Source organism: Rhineura floridana, chromosome 17 (assembly GCF_030035675.1).
Source record: "Rhineura floridana isolate rRhiFlo1 chromosome 17, rRhiFlo1.hap2, whole genome shotgun sequence".
In the NCBI taxonomy this organism is placed as follows: Eukaryota; Metazoa; Chordata; class Lepidosauria; order Squamata; family Rhineuridae; genus Rhineura; species Rhineura floridana.
Genome location: NC_084496.1, coordinates 8309546 through 8327021, shown reverse-complemented (window position 1 = coordinate 8327021; position 17476 = coordinate 8309546). Strand labels below are relative to the sequence as shown.

General features: G+C 48.9%; 1 protein-coding gene across 1 annotated transcript; it reads right to left on the bottom strand.

Moving 5' to 3' along the window:
• Positions 1 to 2764: 2764 nt before the first annotated feature.
• On the bottom strand, positions 2765 to 16181 carry MCRIP2 (MAPK regulated corepressor interacting protein 2). The gene is made up of 5 exons (XM_061599354.1): positions 15569 to 16181; positions 15115 to 15223; positions 8490 to 8617; positions 6246 to 6347; positions 2765 to 4726 (listed from the first exon to the last, which is right to left on the bottom strand). Exons 1-5 carry the CDS (start codon positions 15621 to 15623, stop codon positions 4656 to 4658), a joined length of 465 nt encoding a protein of 154 aa, XP_061455338.1. The 5' UTR covers positions 15624 to 16181; the 3' UTR covers positions 2765 to 4655.
• Positions 16182 to 17476: the final 1295 nt, after the last annotated feature.

Below are 17476 nucleotides of genomic sequence, written 5' to 3'. Positions count from 1 at the left end.
TAACTATTTTTGATATTTATTTCAGTAATACACACACACACCATCATCCCGGTGCTTGCTTGCAAACAAAACAGAGCTGCCAGGCCAAAGGGAATTTCTGGCCTGCTTTGAGCAGATTGCATGGGAATCGCCTTCTGTCTAAATAAGGGCTGATCCACCTTCACAACCCCATCATGCTTTACATGCACTTATTTTTATTTTTTTTAACAAAATGTATATATTGCTTGACTGTAAAAAACAAACAACTCCTCTTAAGCAGTTTACAACACTGGATTTTTTAGTAAACGGTGGGGACTGGTCCATTAGGGTGAATGGGGCACTGCCCCACCAAGATCAGAATGCCTTTAGCCAGCCCCCACCAGCTTGTCTTCTTAGTCGCATTCAGAGGGGTGGCACTGCCTAGCAGCATCTTCCTGCTTAGTGTTGCCCCTTGTAGAGCTCAGCAGGGGAGGAGGTTGTACACAAACCTAGAACGAGTTAACTCTGCCTGTCGTTGGCTCTGGCTCCACCTACTGCTGGGCTCCCAGCCTTCTGCCCCATTGGTCCCAGTGGGCGCCAGCCACCGCTGCTGGAAATCTGTCAGACATACACCGCATCCTCTAAACATACATGTATGCCAGGGAGTTGGTGCATCTCACTTGTACAAGTCTTGCAAGTGTTGCATGTAGTGTATCTTTTAGGCAAGCGGGGCACTTTTGCTTATTTTAGCTTTTGCTTTACTAAAACTCGGCTGCTCCACTGATCCACCTCAGTTCTATATCAGTGGTTTTATTCGGGGATTCCATGGACCCTTATTAGGGGTTCCTCAGCAGACCAGTTCCTTGTGGGTTGGAAGTTTGAAAGCCACCACTCTAGATTGTCCTGAGATTGTAAAATGGGCACTGTTCTTTTAATACTTTGGCTTACACTACAAATCTCTTCCTCTTGCACAAGTCACTGCATTTTTGCACAGTGTATACGTGTGTGTATATATAGCTATATGAATCCAGTTTGTGCTCTGAAATTTCTCAGGTCTGTCATTGCACACACACACACCCAAAAAACATGATACATACATCGTTTTTGCCTAGCAGGTAAATGCATCTGGAGGATCGTCCTTTGCTGCTCTTGGCCATGTGACATGCAGTGAGTAAACTGACCACTGATTAAGCCACGAAAACCCCCATTAACAATTATGTCATCCAATATATGTGCCCAGTTTGCAAGATTTTCCATATTATTTGTGTTGTGGGTGGGTGGGCTCGCGTGCATATGAAAATTGCATTTTTAAAGACTAGAGAGGACACCGGTTGTGCTGAAAGGGAGGAGCACCGGACTAGTCCATGTCTCAGATGACACACAAGTGTGGGCGCATCTGCTGTTCAACGGCTCTTACGTACTGCAGTCAGTTGTAGTAGTGACATTTTTCCCATCTCCAAAAAAATAAACAAAATAAACTGGATTTTCAAAACAGTGACTCCACATTTATCTACACGGTACATAAGACTGTAAGGTACTAAAGCAGGTGGGAGTGTGATGTGTGTGTGTCTGCGTGTGGTCAGCATTGTGTTTTGTTTCAGCCTCCAGGAAAAATATAAGCTGCCTTGTACCTAGTCAGAGAACCAATGTGGCCTAGTGGCTAGAGTGTTGGACTACGACCTGGGAGACCAGGGTTCAAATCCCCACACAGCCATGAAGCTCACTGGGTGACCTTGGGCCAGTCACTGCCTCTTAGCCTCAGAGGACGGCAATGGTAAACCCCTCTGAATACCGCTTACCATGAAAACCCTATTTATAGTGTCGCCTAAGTTGGGATCGACTTGAAGGCAAATTATCAACAAACATACCTCGTCAGCGAGCTCAGTATTGTCTACATCAGGGCTGGCGAACTTTTGGCCCTCCAGATCTTGTTGGACTACAGCTCTCATCATCCCCAGCCTGAATGGTCAGTGGTTAAGGATGATGGGTCTAGATCGGGGGGGGGGGGAGTACCAAGATAACAAAAAGAGACATGCTCCAGTGCTACTGGTCATGGGCTGCTTTTTAAGCTCAACAGGTTTTGGAGAAATCTCGTTTGTCAGGAGCTACAACACCATTCACTTCTTTCACTCCGACAAATTCCGGAACAAAGAGATCTAAATAACAGTAAATTATTACAATGCATCCCACAGAAAAATCTAATCTCCATGGAGTATCGTTTTGAGATTTGAATTATTTACATTATAATAAGAATAATTTGTTGTTACTTAGATCGCTTTGTTCCAGAATTTGTCGGAGTAAAGGAAGTAAACTGTTGTAGCTGCTGATGGAGAGTTCTCTGAAACACGTTGAGCTGAATAAACAACCCATTGCCAGTAACACACTGGATCATGTCTCCTTTTTGTTTCCTTAAGGATGATGGGACCTGCAGTCAAACAGCCCTGGTCTACACTGACTGGCAGCTACTCTCTAGGGAAGATGTGGGGTGCCTTTAGCCTTCCAGGTGTTGCTGAACCACAGCTCCCATCCATCTCAGCAAGCATGGCCAATGGCCAGGGATGATGGAAGGTGTAGTTCAGTAACATCTGGAGGGCCAAAGGATCCCCACACCTTCTCTAGGGTCCCTGTTAGCCTTACCTGGCAGTGTCAAGGATTGAACCTGTTTATTTATTTATTTATATCCCGCCCTTCCTCCCAGCAGGAGCCCAGGACCTTCCAAATGCAAATCGGACGCTCTGCCACTGTTGTGCAGCTCTGCCCCAGGTCCCATGACAAACACCAGAGGAAAGTCTGCAGTGGTAGTGTGCCTTTTTTTTTTTAGCAGCCAACATTGATTTTTGCCACAATTCGAAAGGCTGAGCATGACAGTCATACTAGAAAGCGGCAGGTTTCAAATAATGTTTGGACATTTTTTTTGTTTTGCTTTTGGAGAGGGGAGCATACCTGAGGGCACAACCTCAAGCTTTTTTGACATAACACACGCCATCTCATCAAAGATGGACAAGCAGCCTTGGAACAGTACGAACTTTTACAAAATCTGAATGTTGGTTTTGAAATTCAGAGTCTTGATACACTTCCAGCTTTGCGTGTTGGCAGAAAACAGCTGACCGCCGCTTCAAAGGTTGACTGGAACCCAGGATGCTGCCATTTACTGAATCAGACAAAGTGGTCAATCTAGCTCATTTTCTACCGATTGCCAGTGGCTCTCCAGGATTTCAGACGGGATTGCCTCCTAGCTCTGCCTGGGGCTGTCGGGGATTAAACCTGGGCCCTTCTGTGTGCAAGACAGATGCTCTACCACTGAGTGACAGCCCTTCTCCAAAAGCTGTCAACCTAAATTGAAACTGAAGCGTGGAGGGAAATGTGGAACCCATTTCTGTAACTCTTGTTTTAGCAACATGCCTTTGCCTGGTTAATGCAACTCTTTGCAACCCTTAGAACAGCCTTGCCCAACCTCTGGGTATTTTGGACTACAATTTGCATCAGTCCCAGACAGGCAGAAATGTAGCCTACTGTGCAAAGGGAAGAGTCATGTCAGTGGCTCCGCCCAATTTTGCCTCTGGAGCTGCCCACCATTGGCAAACAGCCCTTGGAAGGCTGATCATGATGCAATGTAGCCCTTGACCTAAAGCAACATATGTTGGAAGCTCTGGGAATGGGCAGATGGAGGGCAACCAGAGTTGCATGCCCACCCTCAGCGTCCCATAAAGAACTGTGTGTGCTCCTGGCAGCCCTCACCCCCCCACACACACACACTGTACCTTAAATGCCAGTCTGGGAGGAACCTTACCCAGAGTTTCCAATGGCTATAACACTTCTAAGGACACATGTCTCTGCACATTTGCATGCAAAGCCTCGGCTTGGCTGATAGGAACTTAAGAACCTGACCATGTAAAGGGATTTGGAGAGGGAGACAAATGCCCTCCCAGCTCCTGCACTGCAAGAAACAAAGCAACTCCCAATAATACAAAAATTGTCTTCCCCTGAGCTAAAACCTGAACCAACAGCATACAAAAGCCCTAATGACTTTGCACGTACTGAGCCTGTGGTCGCTCAAGCCATTTACCTCTCAACGCTCAGACAGGGGTGTTTAGATGCTATACAAACAACAGCGCATTGTCCCTCCCTGGGCAATGCAACTCACAGCGGCAACTCCTCATTCCCCCATCAGCACCCTCTTGCCCTTGATTTGCCGGCCAGCAAAAAGGCACACACTTGGCAACCATCTCTTTTCGCAGGAGCGGCGTCCTTGGCCCTTTCCCAGCAATCATTCTTCCCCAAGCAGCACGGCTTGTTCCACTGGCAGCACTGGGGCTTTTATTGTGAACACAGTCCCGGCTTACAGGTCAGTGCTGGCTTCCCCAAGGGCACCAGCTCCAAGCAGGGGAAGGACAGGATGGCCAGACTCCTCCCCATATCCTCTCCCCACTCTCCAACCCATGTTGCGATGGTACTTTCAGAACATTCCACCCGTCGGAATCTTCCTTGGGCAAAAACCCAGCGCTTCAAAGGCTGTGCTTGCTGGGCAGCTGGGCACTCTCCTTCCTGCCCCCAAAGTGGGCTCGAGGGTAGGACTGCCAAGGGGTCCCCTTTCTCTTTCTTTTTCTGTCTTCTCTCCTCTTTTTGCTTGGACAGGTGTGCATTTTTCTTAGGGTAAATTTAAATGTTTTCTTTCAATCTTTCTATAGAACCCCTCGTTAAGAGCCATTTTTTATTTTGGCCAGAAACTGTTGGGCCCACCAATCTTCAAGGTCTATAGGCACAAAATCTGAAAGAGAGAAGGAGAGCTGTTAACGCGGAGAACACACGAAACAAAAACCTGCCATTTAAATCTGAAAATGCAAAATGGACTGCCTTCAAGTCAATCCGGACTTATGGGCGACCCTACGAATAGGGTTTTCATGGTAAGCGGTATTCAGAGGGGGTTTACCATTGCCTTCCTCTGAGGCTGAGAGGCAATGACTGGGCCAAGGTCACCCAGAGAGCTTCATGGCTGTGTGGGGATTTGAACCCTGGTCTCTCAGGTTGTAGTCCAACACTCTAACCACTACACCACACTGGCTCTCTCTAAATCTGAACTGCAGGCAAAAAGGCTATTCGGAATTAGGCATCTGACTGGACCCCATTCGTATTAACATTTAAACAGGAGATTAAGGGTCCCTCTAGACTTTTTTTTGGGGGGGGCATGTGTGTTCTGCAACATGTCATTGACACAGTAATAGTGCATTAGTGGTGGATTTATACCAGCACATCCACACATAATTCCGCTCTACTAATTGTTCTGTGACGATTCCCCAGTGTTATTATATTTTTGCCATCTGGAGGGCGACTCTTCTGCTATAGCGCAACCAAAACACGACCAATTTTTTTTTTAATGTGAAGTACAGGATTTCAACAGGAAGCTACGGGACGTGCACCAATTGGAAACAAAGCAGTATGTCCACCCTGAAACTTTTGCAGGTGCAAACAGTATAGAAAGTAGGATCATGTGTATCTGCCCCAACACCTCCATGAAGGCCCGATAAAAAGGACGTCTGCCCGGACCCTGAATTCACATCCCAGTTTGGGAATCTGCAGAAGGTATCTGCTGGAGCACAGTGATCAACTGGGTATATATATGGGGTGAGACAGTTTTAAATTCTGCTGTTTAAATATTTTGACGCTTGCTGCCCTGAGCTGCTTTGTGAGGAAGCGCAGGAAGGATAGAAATGTATTAATTAATAAAAGATATGGGATTCCTATCCAAACACTGATGAGAACTCCACCTGCTCAGTTTTGAGATGGCTGCATCATGTGCCTTCAGACCAACCCGGCTACAGATGATATCCAAAGGCGTTGCTGCAGGTTTGGGTGTGCATATGTTGCAACAGAGAGTGGTTTGTTGCTTTTAATCTTTCTCCCCCTGCAATTTAGTGCGGCTGTAAATGTTGTATGGGTGCTTCCAAATATCTGGAGCCTTACACCAGGGGCTAGTCATTAATTTTCCAGGATTTTATGAAATTCGGAGAAACAATGGATTGTCCACACTACAGAAGGTGTTGCACCCTTTTTTTTGTTCTTCTTTACTCCCACAATATATCCTGTCCACACCAATGGGTTCAGGTGCACTGGAGGAAGAAAGCTGAGAATTATTTCCCAGCTTGGATTTTTGATCTGAGCCAGAGAATAATTTAGGTTTTTTTTGTAAAGCTTGCCTCTTGTTTTGAGAATCTGGCTGGCATGTCTTGTCATCGTATTCCGTGTGCAGATTGCACACTGGTCCTTGAAAGCGGATTATGTGCACTTACCTTTCAATTCAGGACTTGGAGTTTTCTCTGAGTATTGCACTGGCCCAGATTGGCTGTCCCCTTGCTGGACATTGTCCAACTGCTGCTGTACCTGCTGCCAGGCTGGAGGGAGAAAAGAGAGAGGAAACGCATGAGGAAGAAAGGACACCCAAACCAGCAAATCTTTCTGACTGACAAGAACCAGAGCTGCTGACACCTTTCCCCAACAAGGCTTTGGTGGCCTTTGTTTTGACCATCAGGACTGTGTAGCTTTTCTTATCTTAGACCAGGGATAGAAAACTGGATCCAGCCAGCTGGCCAGAGCCTTATCGCCCCCACCCTCCCACAGCCTCAGTTTGACAGGTGGGCAGGGCTGTTCACCTGTCAGTCAACTGGTGTCACAGTGATGTCAGGTGACCTCTTTTCTTCTCTTAGAGTCTAAGACTTTGACTCATTGGGTGGGTAAGTAGTAAGGAAAACAGCACCTGCTGACTTTTGCCTTGCCATATGAAGTAGGAAAGGTACGCACAGGAGCCTCTGCAAACCAGTTTATCTACTTATTTGTAGGAAATATTCATATCCTGCCTTTGCAGCCATCGGAATCCACTGAGTGACTTAACAATATAAAAACAAGATTGTTAAGAACACACAAGGAAAGGGCAATATACTATATACGAACGGTATGGAGCACACTGTGAACTAGACATGGGGCATAAGTGCAAGTAATTGGGAATGTTGTTCATTCCCAACTGATTGCCAAAATAGAAGGGTCGTCTTCTCTTGCTGTCTGATCCTCATGACCACGGCCTAAACCCAAACTGCTGTTCTTGGCATATGACTGAAGGGCAAAATAAAGATACCTTGAATAAATATAGGTGTAAAAGAACAAGTAGGAGCTGCAACAGAATGTTGTAGCGGGCAGTGCTGCAGCTCAAGTACTGCAGTACAGCCAGCCAGGCCCTCTTCCAAGATACTCCATTACATTCCCTCCTCGTTTTTTGATCCCCCCCCCCATTCCCAACAGGCGCTGTGGCCACTGAGTATATGCAGTCATCATTGAACTGTTCTGGGTCTCCCTCACCCCTTTTTTCCCTAAACATTTTTTCTTTTTAATTCTGCAGAGCTTGAGGTTCCCTCAGCTTAATAAATCCTCCCTCTTGTGCATGGATGGTGTTGTTTTGGCTATATACAGATGCACCAATGAAGAATTTCCTTCCCAGTTGCAAGTACCACATTCAGAGGAAAGATTTTCCTCAGGACTGCAGAAGAGGAAAAAGTTGTATGTACATTATTTTTTTAATCTGCTATTTCCTTTTTTTTTTTGAAGAAAATCTGCACATTAAATGCAAAGACACATTTAATGTCACATGTAGTTTTTATCCTAAGTGTGATGGTGCAAGTACTCTGAACTCTTTTAGTTCAGGGCCCCTTAGACCAGCCTTTGCCAACCTGGTGGCCTCCAGATGTTTTAGATGATGGGAGTTGTAGTCCAAAACATCTGGAGGGCATTAGGCTGGTGAATGCTGGTCTAGTACAAGGGTAGGGACCTTTTCTCTATGAAGGGCCACTGACCCACAGGAAAAGGCAACTGAGGTACCCAGCCGATGTGGGTGGAGTGTGCAGCTTTGCAGGATTGTGTTTCTCTCAGGCATGCACACAAACACAAAGTGGAAGAGGAAGTGATTCTCAGAGGGATAGTCTAGAGTGTTGCAAGTGCAGCAGCACGTGAGCATGGATAATTCAGTTTGGAATTTAAGGGTTAATTCTGTTAGCTAACTAATTCTATTAATTATTATTAATTCTATTAGCTAACTACCCAAGAAGGGTGGGTGGTGGTTGTTTAGCAACCAGCCACAGTGGTATGACATTTGCTGAGGTACACAGTGTTTCTGATTGGCTGTGTAGTTCTGAGGGAGTTTTTCCTCTCTTTGGTTGAATGTCTCCCTGCTATGTAAGGCCTGAACTAAGAAAGACAAAACCTCTCCGTTTATTTCTCCTCAAATTGTTTTTGTTCAGTTTTCTCAGTAAAGTGTTATCAGGATTTCTTTCCTCTCTGGACTCCGTCTGCGTTATTTTAAGTGACTTTGCTAGCACAGGCAGCAAGAGAGGGCCTACAGTGTCTGGGCAGCCAGATGTCACTGAAGAGCCCATGAATTAGGCTGACAGCTGCAGATCCCAAATCCCAGCCCTAGACAGAAGCATCTCTGTCCAAGCAGCAACAAAAACAGACACCTTATTCCTTGGATCAACAGGTGGCTCTCTTACCTCCATACACAAACCGAACATTTTCTTCGTGTGCCACCGTGTAGCTTTCTTCTGTGGCCGGCGTGGGCTGGGTCATGAGCAGAGGTCTCTTGCCATTTACTCTGTTGAACACGAGCTTTGGAGCTAGGCTGTCAAAGAAAAGAGAGGCAGCAGACATTATTCTTTGCCATTCATTAATATTACTCCACCACCAAAGCAAGAAAACTAAGCAGGACTAGGAACAAGCACTTCTACACTGCTCGAGGAAGACCCAGATCATCAGCCATTGAGAATCTTTGCCGGCCATCCTAGGAGTACATCATTTTGGCAACAGGGACTTCGTAATATGCAAGGCCCAGGCTCGAGCATCTTCAGCACACACATACTTCCTTCAACTTTTTGAATACCTTTACAATCAACAACAACTTTTTGAATTTATTATCATCATCATCATCTTCATACCCCACCTTTCCTCCAAGGAGCTGCTCAAGGTGGCATACGTGGTTCTCCTCCCTCTCCATTTTATCCCCACCACAACCCTGTGAGGTAGGTTAGGCTGAGAGAGAAAGTGAATGGCCCAAGGTCACCCAGCGAGCATCATGGCTGAGTGAAGATTTGAACCCTGGTCTCCAGGCTCCTAGTCCAGCTCTCCAACCACTACACCACCGCCGAGAGACCTTTTTCTTTTTTTTTCATTGCATTTGTAGCTCATTTCACGTCTTGGATGTGCTGTTTTGCACAGGCGATTGATCCCCGTCATTTTGGAAAATAAAAATTTGCAATTGAGGTTCTGCAAATCCTTTATTAATGCATAGTTGTGTTCAGCAATTGAATGGTAGCCCACAAGAGAAACCCCCTACTCCCTGGACTCAGGACCAACCCACCACCCTTGAGAGCTCAGTGTCAGACACAATTGCCAGAGCTCCCACAGAGAACCTTTCAGCGGCAACTCTTTACAAAGAATGTATTATTCATCCACCTCACCCTATTCTCATAGCTAAGATGCTCTGATAGTCCTGAAGGAAGTGTTTACAGTATGTTTCAGAACAGGTATTACCTTATAGCCCAACATTTTGCTGAGCAATAAAATTGTTTTTACTGGGCAATTGAAATGGAGTGTTATAAAATGCATTGTATGGTGCCTTCTCACACACCATGAACAGGGTGCAAGGCGACAATTCTCTGCACCACAGGGAGGTGTCAAATCCTTCTGCGTATCTCCTTTATTTGGAGGGGGGAAGAACCTTTGGAAGAAAGAATCCCCTTTCCCCCACTTTTGCCTTAGTTGGGAGGGGGAGAGAAATTACTGCAGGGCAGGGAAGCATCACAAACTTATTGCCTGCCCCAGCAAGCCTAGGACTTATTTTGTGAAGTACAGTAATATCTCAAGTTAACAAATCCTCCAGGAAAGAAGCTCCTTTTAACAAAATATGTTTTTTGGGGGGGGAGCCCACACTCTGAGATAGCCAGAATGTGGCTCCTTGTCTACTGGATTGTGGCTCTTGCAGCTCTCTCACACATGGCTGGCGCCTCCGCAGTAAACAGTGCTTCGGGTGCCTTGGAAGCACTGTTTACTGCAGACGTGTCTGCTCGAGTGCAGGGGAGGATGGCAGAGAGAGAGAGAGGGAGAGACCCAGCATAGGCCTGCCTTGCTCAAGCATACAGAGAGGAGAACTGTGCTCAAAGCTTTAAATTGCTTTAGATGCTACATGATAAAAAAGGCAAGGCAGGCATCCCTGAATGCATTTTGGAAGAAGCCTTCAAGTGGTCTGTATGCAAGGCTTACCTGACTTGGTTGTTTCATTTCAGACATGCGTGTTGTCAGTTTTGAATAAAAAGTTTGCTGAAATATGTTGAACTGCTCTTCCTTTTTGTGGTGTAGGAAGTTATCCCTATTCTTTCCATGTTATTCCTACCTCTGATACCAAAGTTTCTGTTAAAGAAATAATGTCCAGGAATGCATCTCAGTTAATGAACTGAGGTATTACTGTAAAAGAAGAACATCTATCACCCACCCAAGATGGCTTGCAAAGCACAGAGCTTGGCAGGAGTGGACAGTCAGCTGATTGGCAGTTAAGGATGGGTGAATCTCTTAATTTCAGTTTCCCTCAGTTTTTTATTTAATTCTCCACATCAGTTTGCAAAGCATTTTAGTGCAGATGTCACCTAACAGACACGTTTGTAGGCAACGTTAGCCCCATCTACACTAGGGATGGCATAGAGACAGTTCAGGGGTAGGAGGTGCCTCATGGAGCTTGTCTTCCAGTGGAGCTGATGGGCTGAGCCTTGCTCCTCCCACTGAGGCAGACTGGTGGAATGGCCTCTACCAGCTGACAGCTGAGGGACAGGAGGCCTGATGGAGGTGGCCTTCCAGCAGATACTAAACTTATGATGCTGTGGGTAGCTTTGCATATTGCAAAAGCCTCTGGGGAGAGATACAAGGGCTGTTCAAACACATCCCCTGAAGCACTCAATTAACAACACATGGAGGTACAGCCAGACCATACGATGAACCATGCAGCTGGGATGCTGATGCGTCCCCTGGTCATATCTGCAGCAGCAACACATGTAGAATCAGTGAGAACAGCATTCCTTTCAGACTGACGCCAAACACAGTGTATGAAGGAGGCTGGGCCAATGGACGCTGACACATTAGGGCAAGCAGGTCATCGCCCCACCAACCTCAGTCTGCCCTCAGCCAGCCCCCACCTGCTTGCCTTCTTTCTTACAACCAGTCGAGGGGCTGCACTGCCTGCCAGATCCCTCCTCCTAAGTCTCAGGGCCACTGAATCCCTCGTGCAAAATACTGACAGCCTGGAGGTGACCCAAGTTTTCCCCTAGCACATACAGAAAAGCTAGAGTTTCATACAAGAGACCTTGCTGATATAAAATACGAATAAAATAGAAGCTGTCTTTGTGCTCAGGAATGTTTGGGTCACTGTAGCAACACTGGGCTTCTTCCAAATTCATTCATTCCCTAGATCAGAAGACTGCAGCCATGACCCACTCAACCCCTAGACTGATCACAGCATTCCAGGCTTCCATTCCAAAACATGGGGCAATCCACGTGACCCTCGCTCTTCCCTCCATGCCCAATTCGTGCTGTCTCCCAAATGTTAGGTGTGAGGGCAAACAGTGGAGGCTGAAGTCCACTAGGGCTAGTGGGGCAGAAGATAGAGAGCCTAACAGCAGGTGGAGCCAGAGCCAATGACAGGCAGAGCCAGCCAATGCTAGTTTTGACCCCATCCTCCTCCCTGCTGAGTTATTCAAGGGAAGGACAGCTGGTGCCAACCTGGCCTGGTTGTATGTAAGAAAGCAGGCAGGTGGGAGGGCCTGGCTGAAGACAGAATGATCGTGGTGGGGCAGTGCCCCACTTGCTCTAATGGACAAGTTTTCACTGAAGGCAAGGGCAGATTTGGACTCACTCTCCACTGAGGTCCATGGACCAAATGGGTATCAAGGAAGCTTCCCAGGACTGGGTGAGACACAACAATGGGAAGAGCAATGAGAATGTTCTTCTAATGCTAAATTTTTGCTACTGTTTCAACCTATGTTTAACTAAAAAGCGAGGATTCTAAACCCGTGTTAGTGTATTCCGCATCGTCAGAATAATTAATCCAGAATAAACAGATGCCCTCGTGCAAGACAGGCGGACCATGTCAGATGGGCTGGGGGATGAAACCGAGCTGCCGTGACTCCCCATTTGCAACCGTACATGATTATTCTGGTCTCAAAGCTACCAAACTCTCTCATCAGCTCACAGGTTATACACGCTGAATAGCTACTGTTATCTCAGTGAACTGGATCTAACGAACCAGGCATGCAGCCCAAAAAGACAGGTCCCTTTGCTTAAGAAGAATGAAAAGTGCCTATTTGTCCTGAGCTGGCAACGTTGCTATATTCATGATGAAATACAAATAACGAGGAACATAATCACAATGAAGCAAGGGCCACAGCTGAGCAGCAGAACATCCATTTTGCAGGCAGGAGGTCCCAGGTTGGGCTGGAAGGGACCCCTGCCTGAAACCCTGGATAGCTGCTGCCAGTCAGTGTGAGCAATACTGAGCTAGATGGATCAATGGCCTGATTCAGCATAAGACAGCATTCTGTGTTCCTAAGGCTGTGGCCCTCGTGACCTGCTATGGGCTTCCAGAGGCCCGTTGGCCATCATGAAATTCGCAATGCTGGGCTAGATGAAGCCAAGAGCTGCGTACACACCATACAATTTAATGCACACTGGAAGCACATTATTTCCCTCAAAAAATCCTGGGAACAGTAGTTTGTTAGGGTTGCTGGGAACTGTAGCTCTACAAGGGGAAAACTACTGTTCCCAGGATTCTTTGGGAGAAATAACATGCTTTCAATGTATGGTGTTCATGTGGCCTTAGTCTGATCCAGCAGAGCTTTTGAACTACAACTCCCATCAGCCCAATCCAGTGGCCATGCTGGCTGGGGCTGATGGGAGCTGTAGTTCAAAAAAGTAACTTTTCCAAGCTCTGAATGTTGTATTTGATACACTTGACAGAGTAATATTTTTTCTTATTAAATATTTTTGTTTATGTTTGCAGCCCTGAGCTCCTTTGGGAGGAAGTATGAGATATAAATTCTATTATCATCATCATCATCATCAGGTGGTATAGCATAGTCGGGAGGAGAGCCTGGCTGAGAGTCTAGAGTCTGAGTTCAAATCCCCACTCATGTCCCCTGGGTGTCAAGGGCCAGCTAAAGATCACCCCCACAGGGAGTGGCTTAGGGGTTATGTGCCCTGCCACCTGTGCAGCTGTGGGCAAGCTGCAGAGTCCCAAGGAGCCCAGTTGCCCCCCAGCTGGCAGTTGCAGACAAGGAAGCGGCCGACTTGTGCAGCTGTGGTAAGCTGAGCAGGCCCTGGCCAGCTGGGGAGGACTAGCATCACAGGGAGGCAATGGGAAACCCCCTCTGAATACTGCTTACCATGAAACCCCTATTCATAGGGTCACCATAAGTCAGGATCAACTTGAAGGCAGTCCATTTCATTATATTATTATTATTATTATTATTATAAAAGGAGCAAGAAATCCCTGCTCTGAGGAGTTCCCAGTGGGAGGACAGGGCAGTGGGAATTTCAACAGTGGGAGGACAGGACAGGAGGAAGCTTAATAGAGCCAGTGTGCTGTAGTGGTTGGAGCTCCAGACAACTTTAGATACGTGCACACACTTGTCAACTCCTCGCTCCTCATAAAGCTCACCTTGGGCCAGCCACACTCTGTCAGCCTACCCGGCATCATAAGGTAGTTGTACGGATAAAATTTGAGCTTGGCATAAAAGAACCCTGTGTGCCACCTTGAGCCCCTTGGAGAGCCAGTGTAGGGCAGTGGCTAGAGTGTTGGACTGGGCCCTGGGAGCCAAGGGTTCAAATCCCTGCTTGGCCATGAAGCTAACTGGGTGATCTTGGGCCAGTCACTGTCTCTCAGCCTAACCTACCTCACAGAGTTGTTGTGAGGACAAAATCTGGAGGGGAAGAACCATGTTTGTATGCCACCTTGAGCTCCTTGGAGGAAAGGTGGGATATAATAATAAATAAAGACAAAAATAAAAATAAAGAAGCAAGATTTGAATGTAATGATAAATAAATAAATAAAAATAATAAGTGAAATATAGGCAAGCCTCACGGGATGGGTTCTGCCAAACTACGGAGTGCGCCATTTCCTGGGATCTTAGGTTGCAATCCAAAACATGTTCATTAATTTCAATGGGCCTACTCCCAGGTAAGAGTGTATTGGACTGCAGCTATAGTCTCCAAGAAAGGAACTGGCAACAATACAAGCCGCTAGTGGAGAGCTCCAAATTCCAGAGCTCGCAGCTCCGGCGCGAGCACGCTATGCCTTTGCCTTGCCATGCCACGCCTTCGCGTTGTCCCCGCCCCCTTGGAAGGGGGTGTGTCCGCCTCCTCTGTGCTTTTTTTTTCCGGGCCAAAGGTCACCCTCTGGGCAGCAGCAAGCCTGAGCCACCCGCGAGGTATCTGCAAACACCCAGGCGCTCGCCCCCTCCCCAGCTGACCTCACGTGATCTCCCAGGGCGAGGGGGACCCCCTCGCACCCAACGCGCGCACGCACGTACCGCTGTGCGCCTTCGCCTGCCTGCCTGCCTGCCTGCCCCCCTGCAAGCCGCAGGCCCTCGTCCCGCCGCCTACCCCCACCCCCGCTGCCGGGCCTCTTATTCGTTTCCTAGGCAGAAACCCGCCCCTCTCTCCCTCCTCCTCCTCCTCTTCGGAGCCATGTGGCAAGGACAACCCCGGTAACCTTTCCACAAGGTCACCTGCCGCGTCCCTCCTTTCCCCCAGCTCTCTGATCCCTGAAGGGCTGCATGCAAGGGTGCCTCCCCCCAGGCAAGCCGGCCCGGCCGGGATCGCAACGACTGCAGCCTCGGCGCGAGAGCTGTCACTGGGAAGGCCCAGCAGGAGGCGGCGGACGCGCCGCGTTGCAAGAGGATCGCCTCGCACGCGGCGCGCAAGGTCACGGGCGCCGCGGGTCTCCCTCTGGCCAGCGCCCGCTGCCTCCTCTCCGGCCGGGACGATCCGCTTCCCAGGCCGCCACTGGGACTCCCACCCCGCTCCGGCCCCTTCCCCAGGTACGGGGGTGGGGGAAAGATGAGGGGCCCCTTCGCTCACCTTGAGAGAGGCCACGAGTGGAGCTGCTGCTGCTGCTGCTCTTGTTCCTGCTGCTGCCGGCGACGGCACTTCAGGTCCGCTAATTTGCTCTCCACCTGCTGCGTGGGACCTGCGTGGGGAAATCGAGGCGACCTCCTCAAGGGGGCTGCGACCGGGCGGTTCTAGGCTTCCTGGCCTCCCGCGGATCCCGGGCCTTCGTGCGCGCAGAGTGGTTTGGGAGAACAGAAGTGGATTCCCGGGGCTCGAAGGGGTGATGCGTTCTGCAAAGCCGAGTAAGGGGAATGCCCCAAAGGCATCCCACAGGCATGGCTCGGCAGGGTGGTGGTGGAGAGTATTCAGGAGGGTCCTGCTGTCTCCTCCCTCCCTCCCTCTTCAAGCGCAGCCGGAGAGCGCAACGCGCCTCCAGATTCGCGCACACGCACCTCTCTGCCCACCCGCGCCCTCTCTCCCTTACCTGTCCTCCGTTGGGTGGCTAATTTGCTAGGTCCCTTAGTGATGGTGTACATCATGTGCCTCTCGCTTTCCGGAGACCCCCAGCTGGACGCGGCTCTGGGTCAAGGCAAGGGGCAGGGAAGGAGGGTGCGCGCACAACCCGAATCCTTCGGCTAGAGAAGTGGGTGCCCTGCGCGCCCAACTTTACTTTGCAAGCTGGTTTCTTTGGAAAATCAAAAGAGGAATAAAATTCGCCTCGGTGCTCTCGTTTTCTCCCAGCCCTCGTGTTGCCCTGACAGTAGTTCCCGGGGCTCGGATGCCACTTCTCCAAAGTGTGGCGCTGGCGCGGTGCCTGTTCCGATGGCTTGCCGTGGAAGCCCCCAACTTCCCAGCGACGGAGTTGGACGCGGCGCGGTTCTCCTTTAACGAGGCGAGTCGGAGCGCCAGCGAAGGAGGCCTGCCCGCAACACGCCCCCCGCGCCTCTTAAAGGCGCAGGACGAGGCGGGATTGAACCGGGGCGTTTGGCCAGGGCTCTTTGCAGGCGGGGCCCCCTTTTTCACACATGAGGCCGTGGCATGGCGGGGTTTGAAACCACGGGACGCTTGGCGCGCTTCCTCCTGGCTCTCCAGGGCTTGAGTCACGCAGACCCGCCGTCGCTTGATTTTCTCGGCAATCCTGAGGTGGGACGGAGAGGAGTGGAACACATTTGCCAGCTGGTATAGCACAGTGGGGAGAAGAGCCTGGCTCGGAGTCCAGAGTCTGTGAGTTCAAATCCCCGCTCATGTCTCTTGGGTGTCAAGGGCCAGCTAAAGATCACCCCCACAGTGAGTGGCTTGGGGTTATGTGCCCTGCCACCTGTGCAGCCGTGGGCAAGCTGCAGAGTCCCAACGAGCCCAGTTGACCCCCAGCTGGCAGCTTTGGACAAGGCAGGGGCTGGCTTGTGCAGCTGTGGCAAGGTGAGCAGGCCCTCGCCGCTGGGGAAGACTAGCCTCAGAGGGAGGCAATGGCAAACCCCCTCTGAATACCGCTTACCATGAACGCTCTATTCATAGGGTCGCCATAAGTCGAGATAGACTTGAAGGCAGTCCATTTCAAAGTGCCAGAAGTCTCTTTGTATTGTTATTATTTTAATGGAGGGGAGCATTCAAAAACGATACTCTGTAAGAAAGTGGTGCAATCTGTTCCGTCTTCTTGTTCTGGTCCATGCCTAGATAAGAGAGCAGTCAGTCTCTTCAGGGCCGCATGTGTGAACTGGCTGTACAAACGAGGCCATCTAATAGCAAGACTGTAGAGAAACCAAGAGATGTTTGTGCAAGTGTGAATCAGGCTGTTGATATGTGTATGAAGCATGTGTTTGCAAACAGACGCCTTCCCTTCGCTCTTCATATTTTCATGCGTACAGTGAAAACATCATCAGAAGAATCTTGCTTGTTGAGGCAAAGGGCTGCGTCGTTCCGGCTTGCTCTTTGTGTAATCTTAACACACAGTAAGTAACGTTTCCTCTGTCCCTGTTCTGTCTCTTGAGGGCTGTTACTTATGTAGCCAAAAACGTGAAACCACACACAGACAAGAGGGAGGTTGTCAGCAGGCTTGTGGGGATCTGTGCCTCAGCAGTGGAACATCTGCTTGGCATGTAGAAGGTCCCAGATTCAATCGCTGGAATCTCCGGGAAGGTCTGGGAAAGATTACCAGTCTGAAACCTGGAGAGATGTTGATAGTGTAGACAATACTGAGCAAACCTGAACAATGGTCTGACTCAGTATCACACAGCTTCCTATGTTCCTAAGGTTTGCAGAAGTACCAAAAAAACCCACCAGGGGGAATATAGGGGGCACTCAAAAACAGACAGGGAGGATTGAACATGCTCAGGGATCATGGAATTCTGACTGGGGGGGGGAGAAAGCAAAATGGGGGGAGGGGAATGGAGTG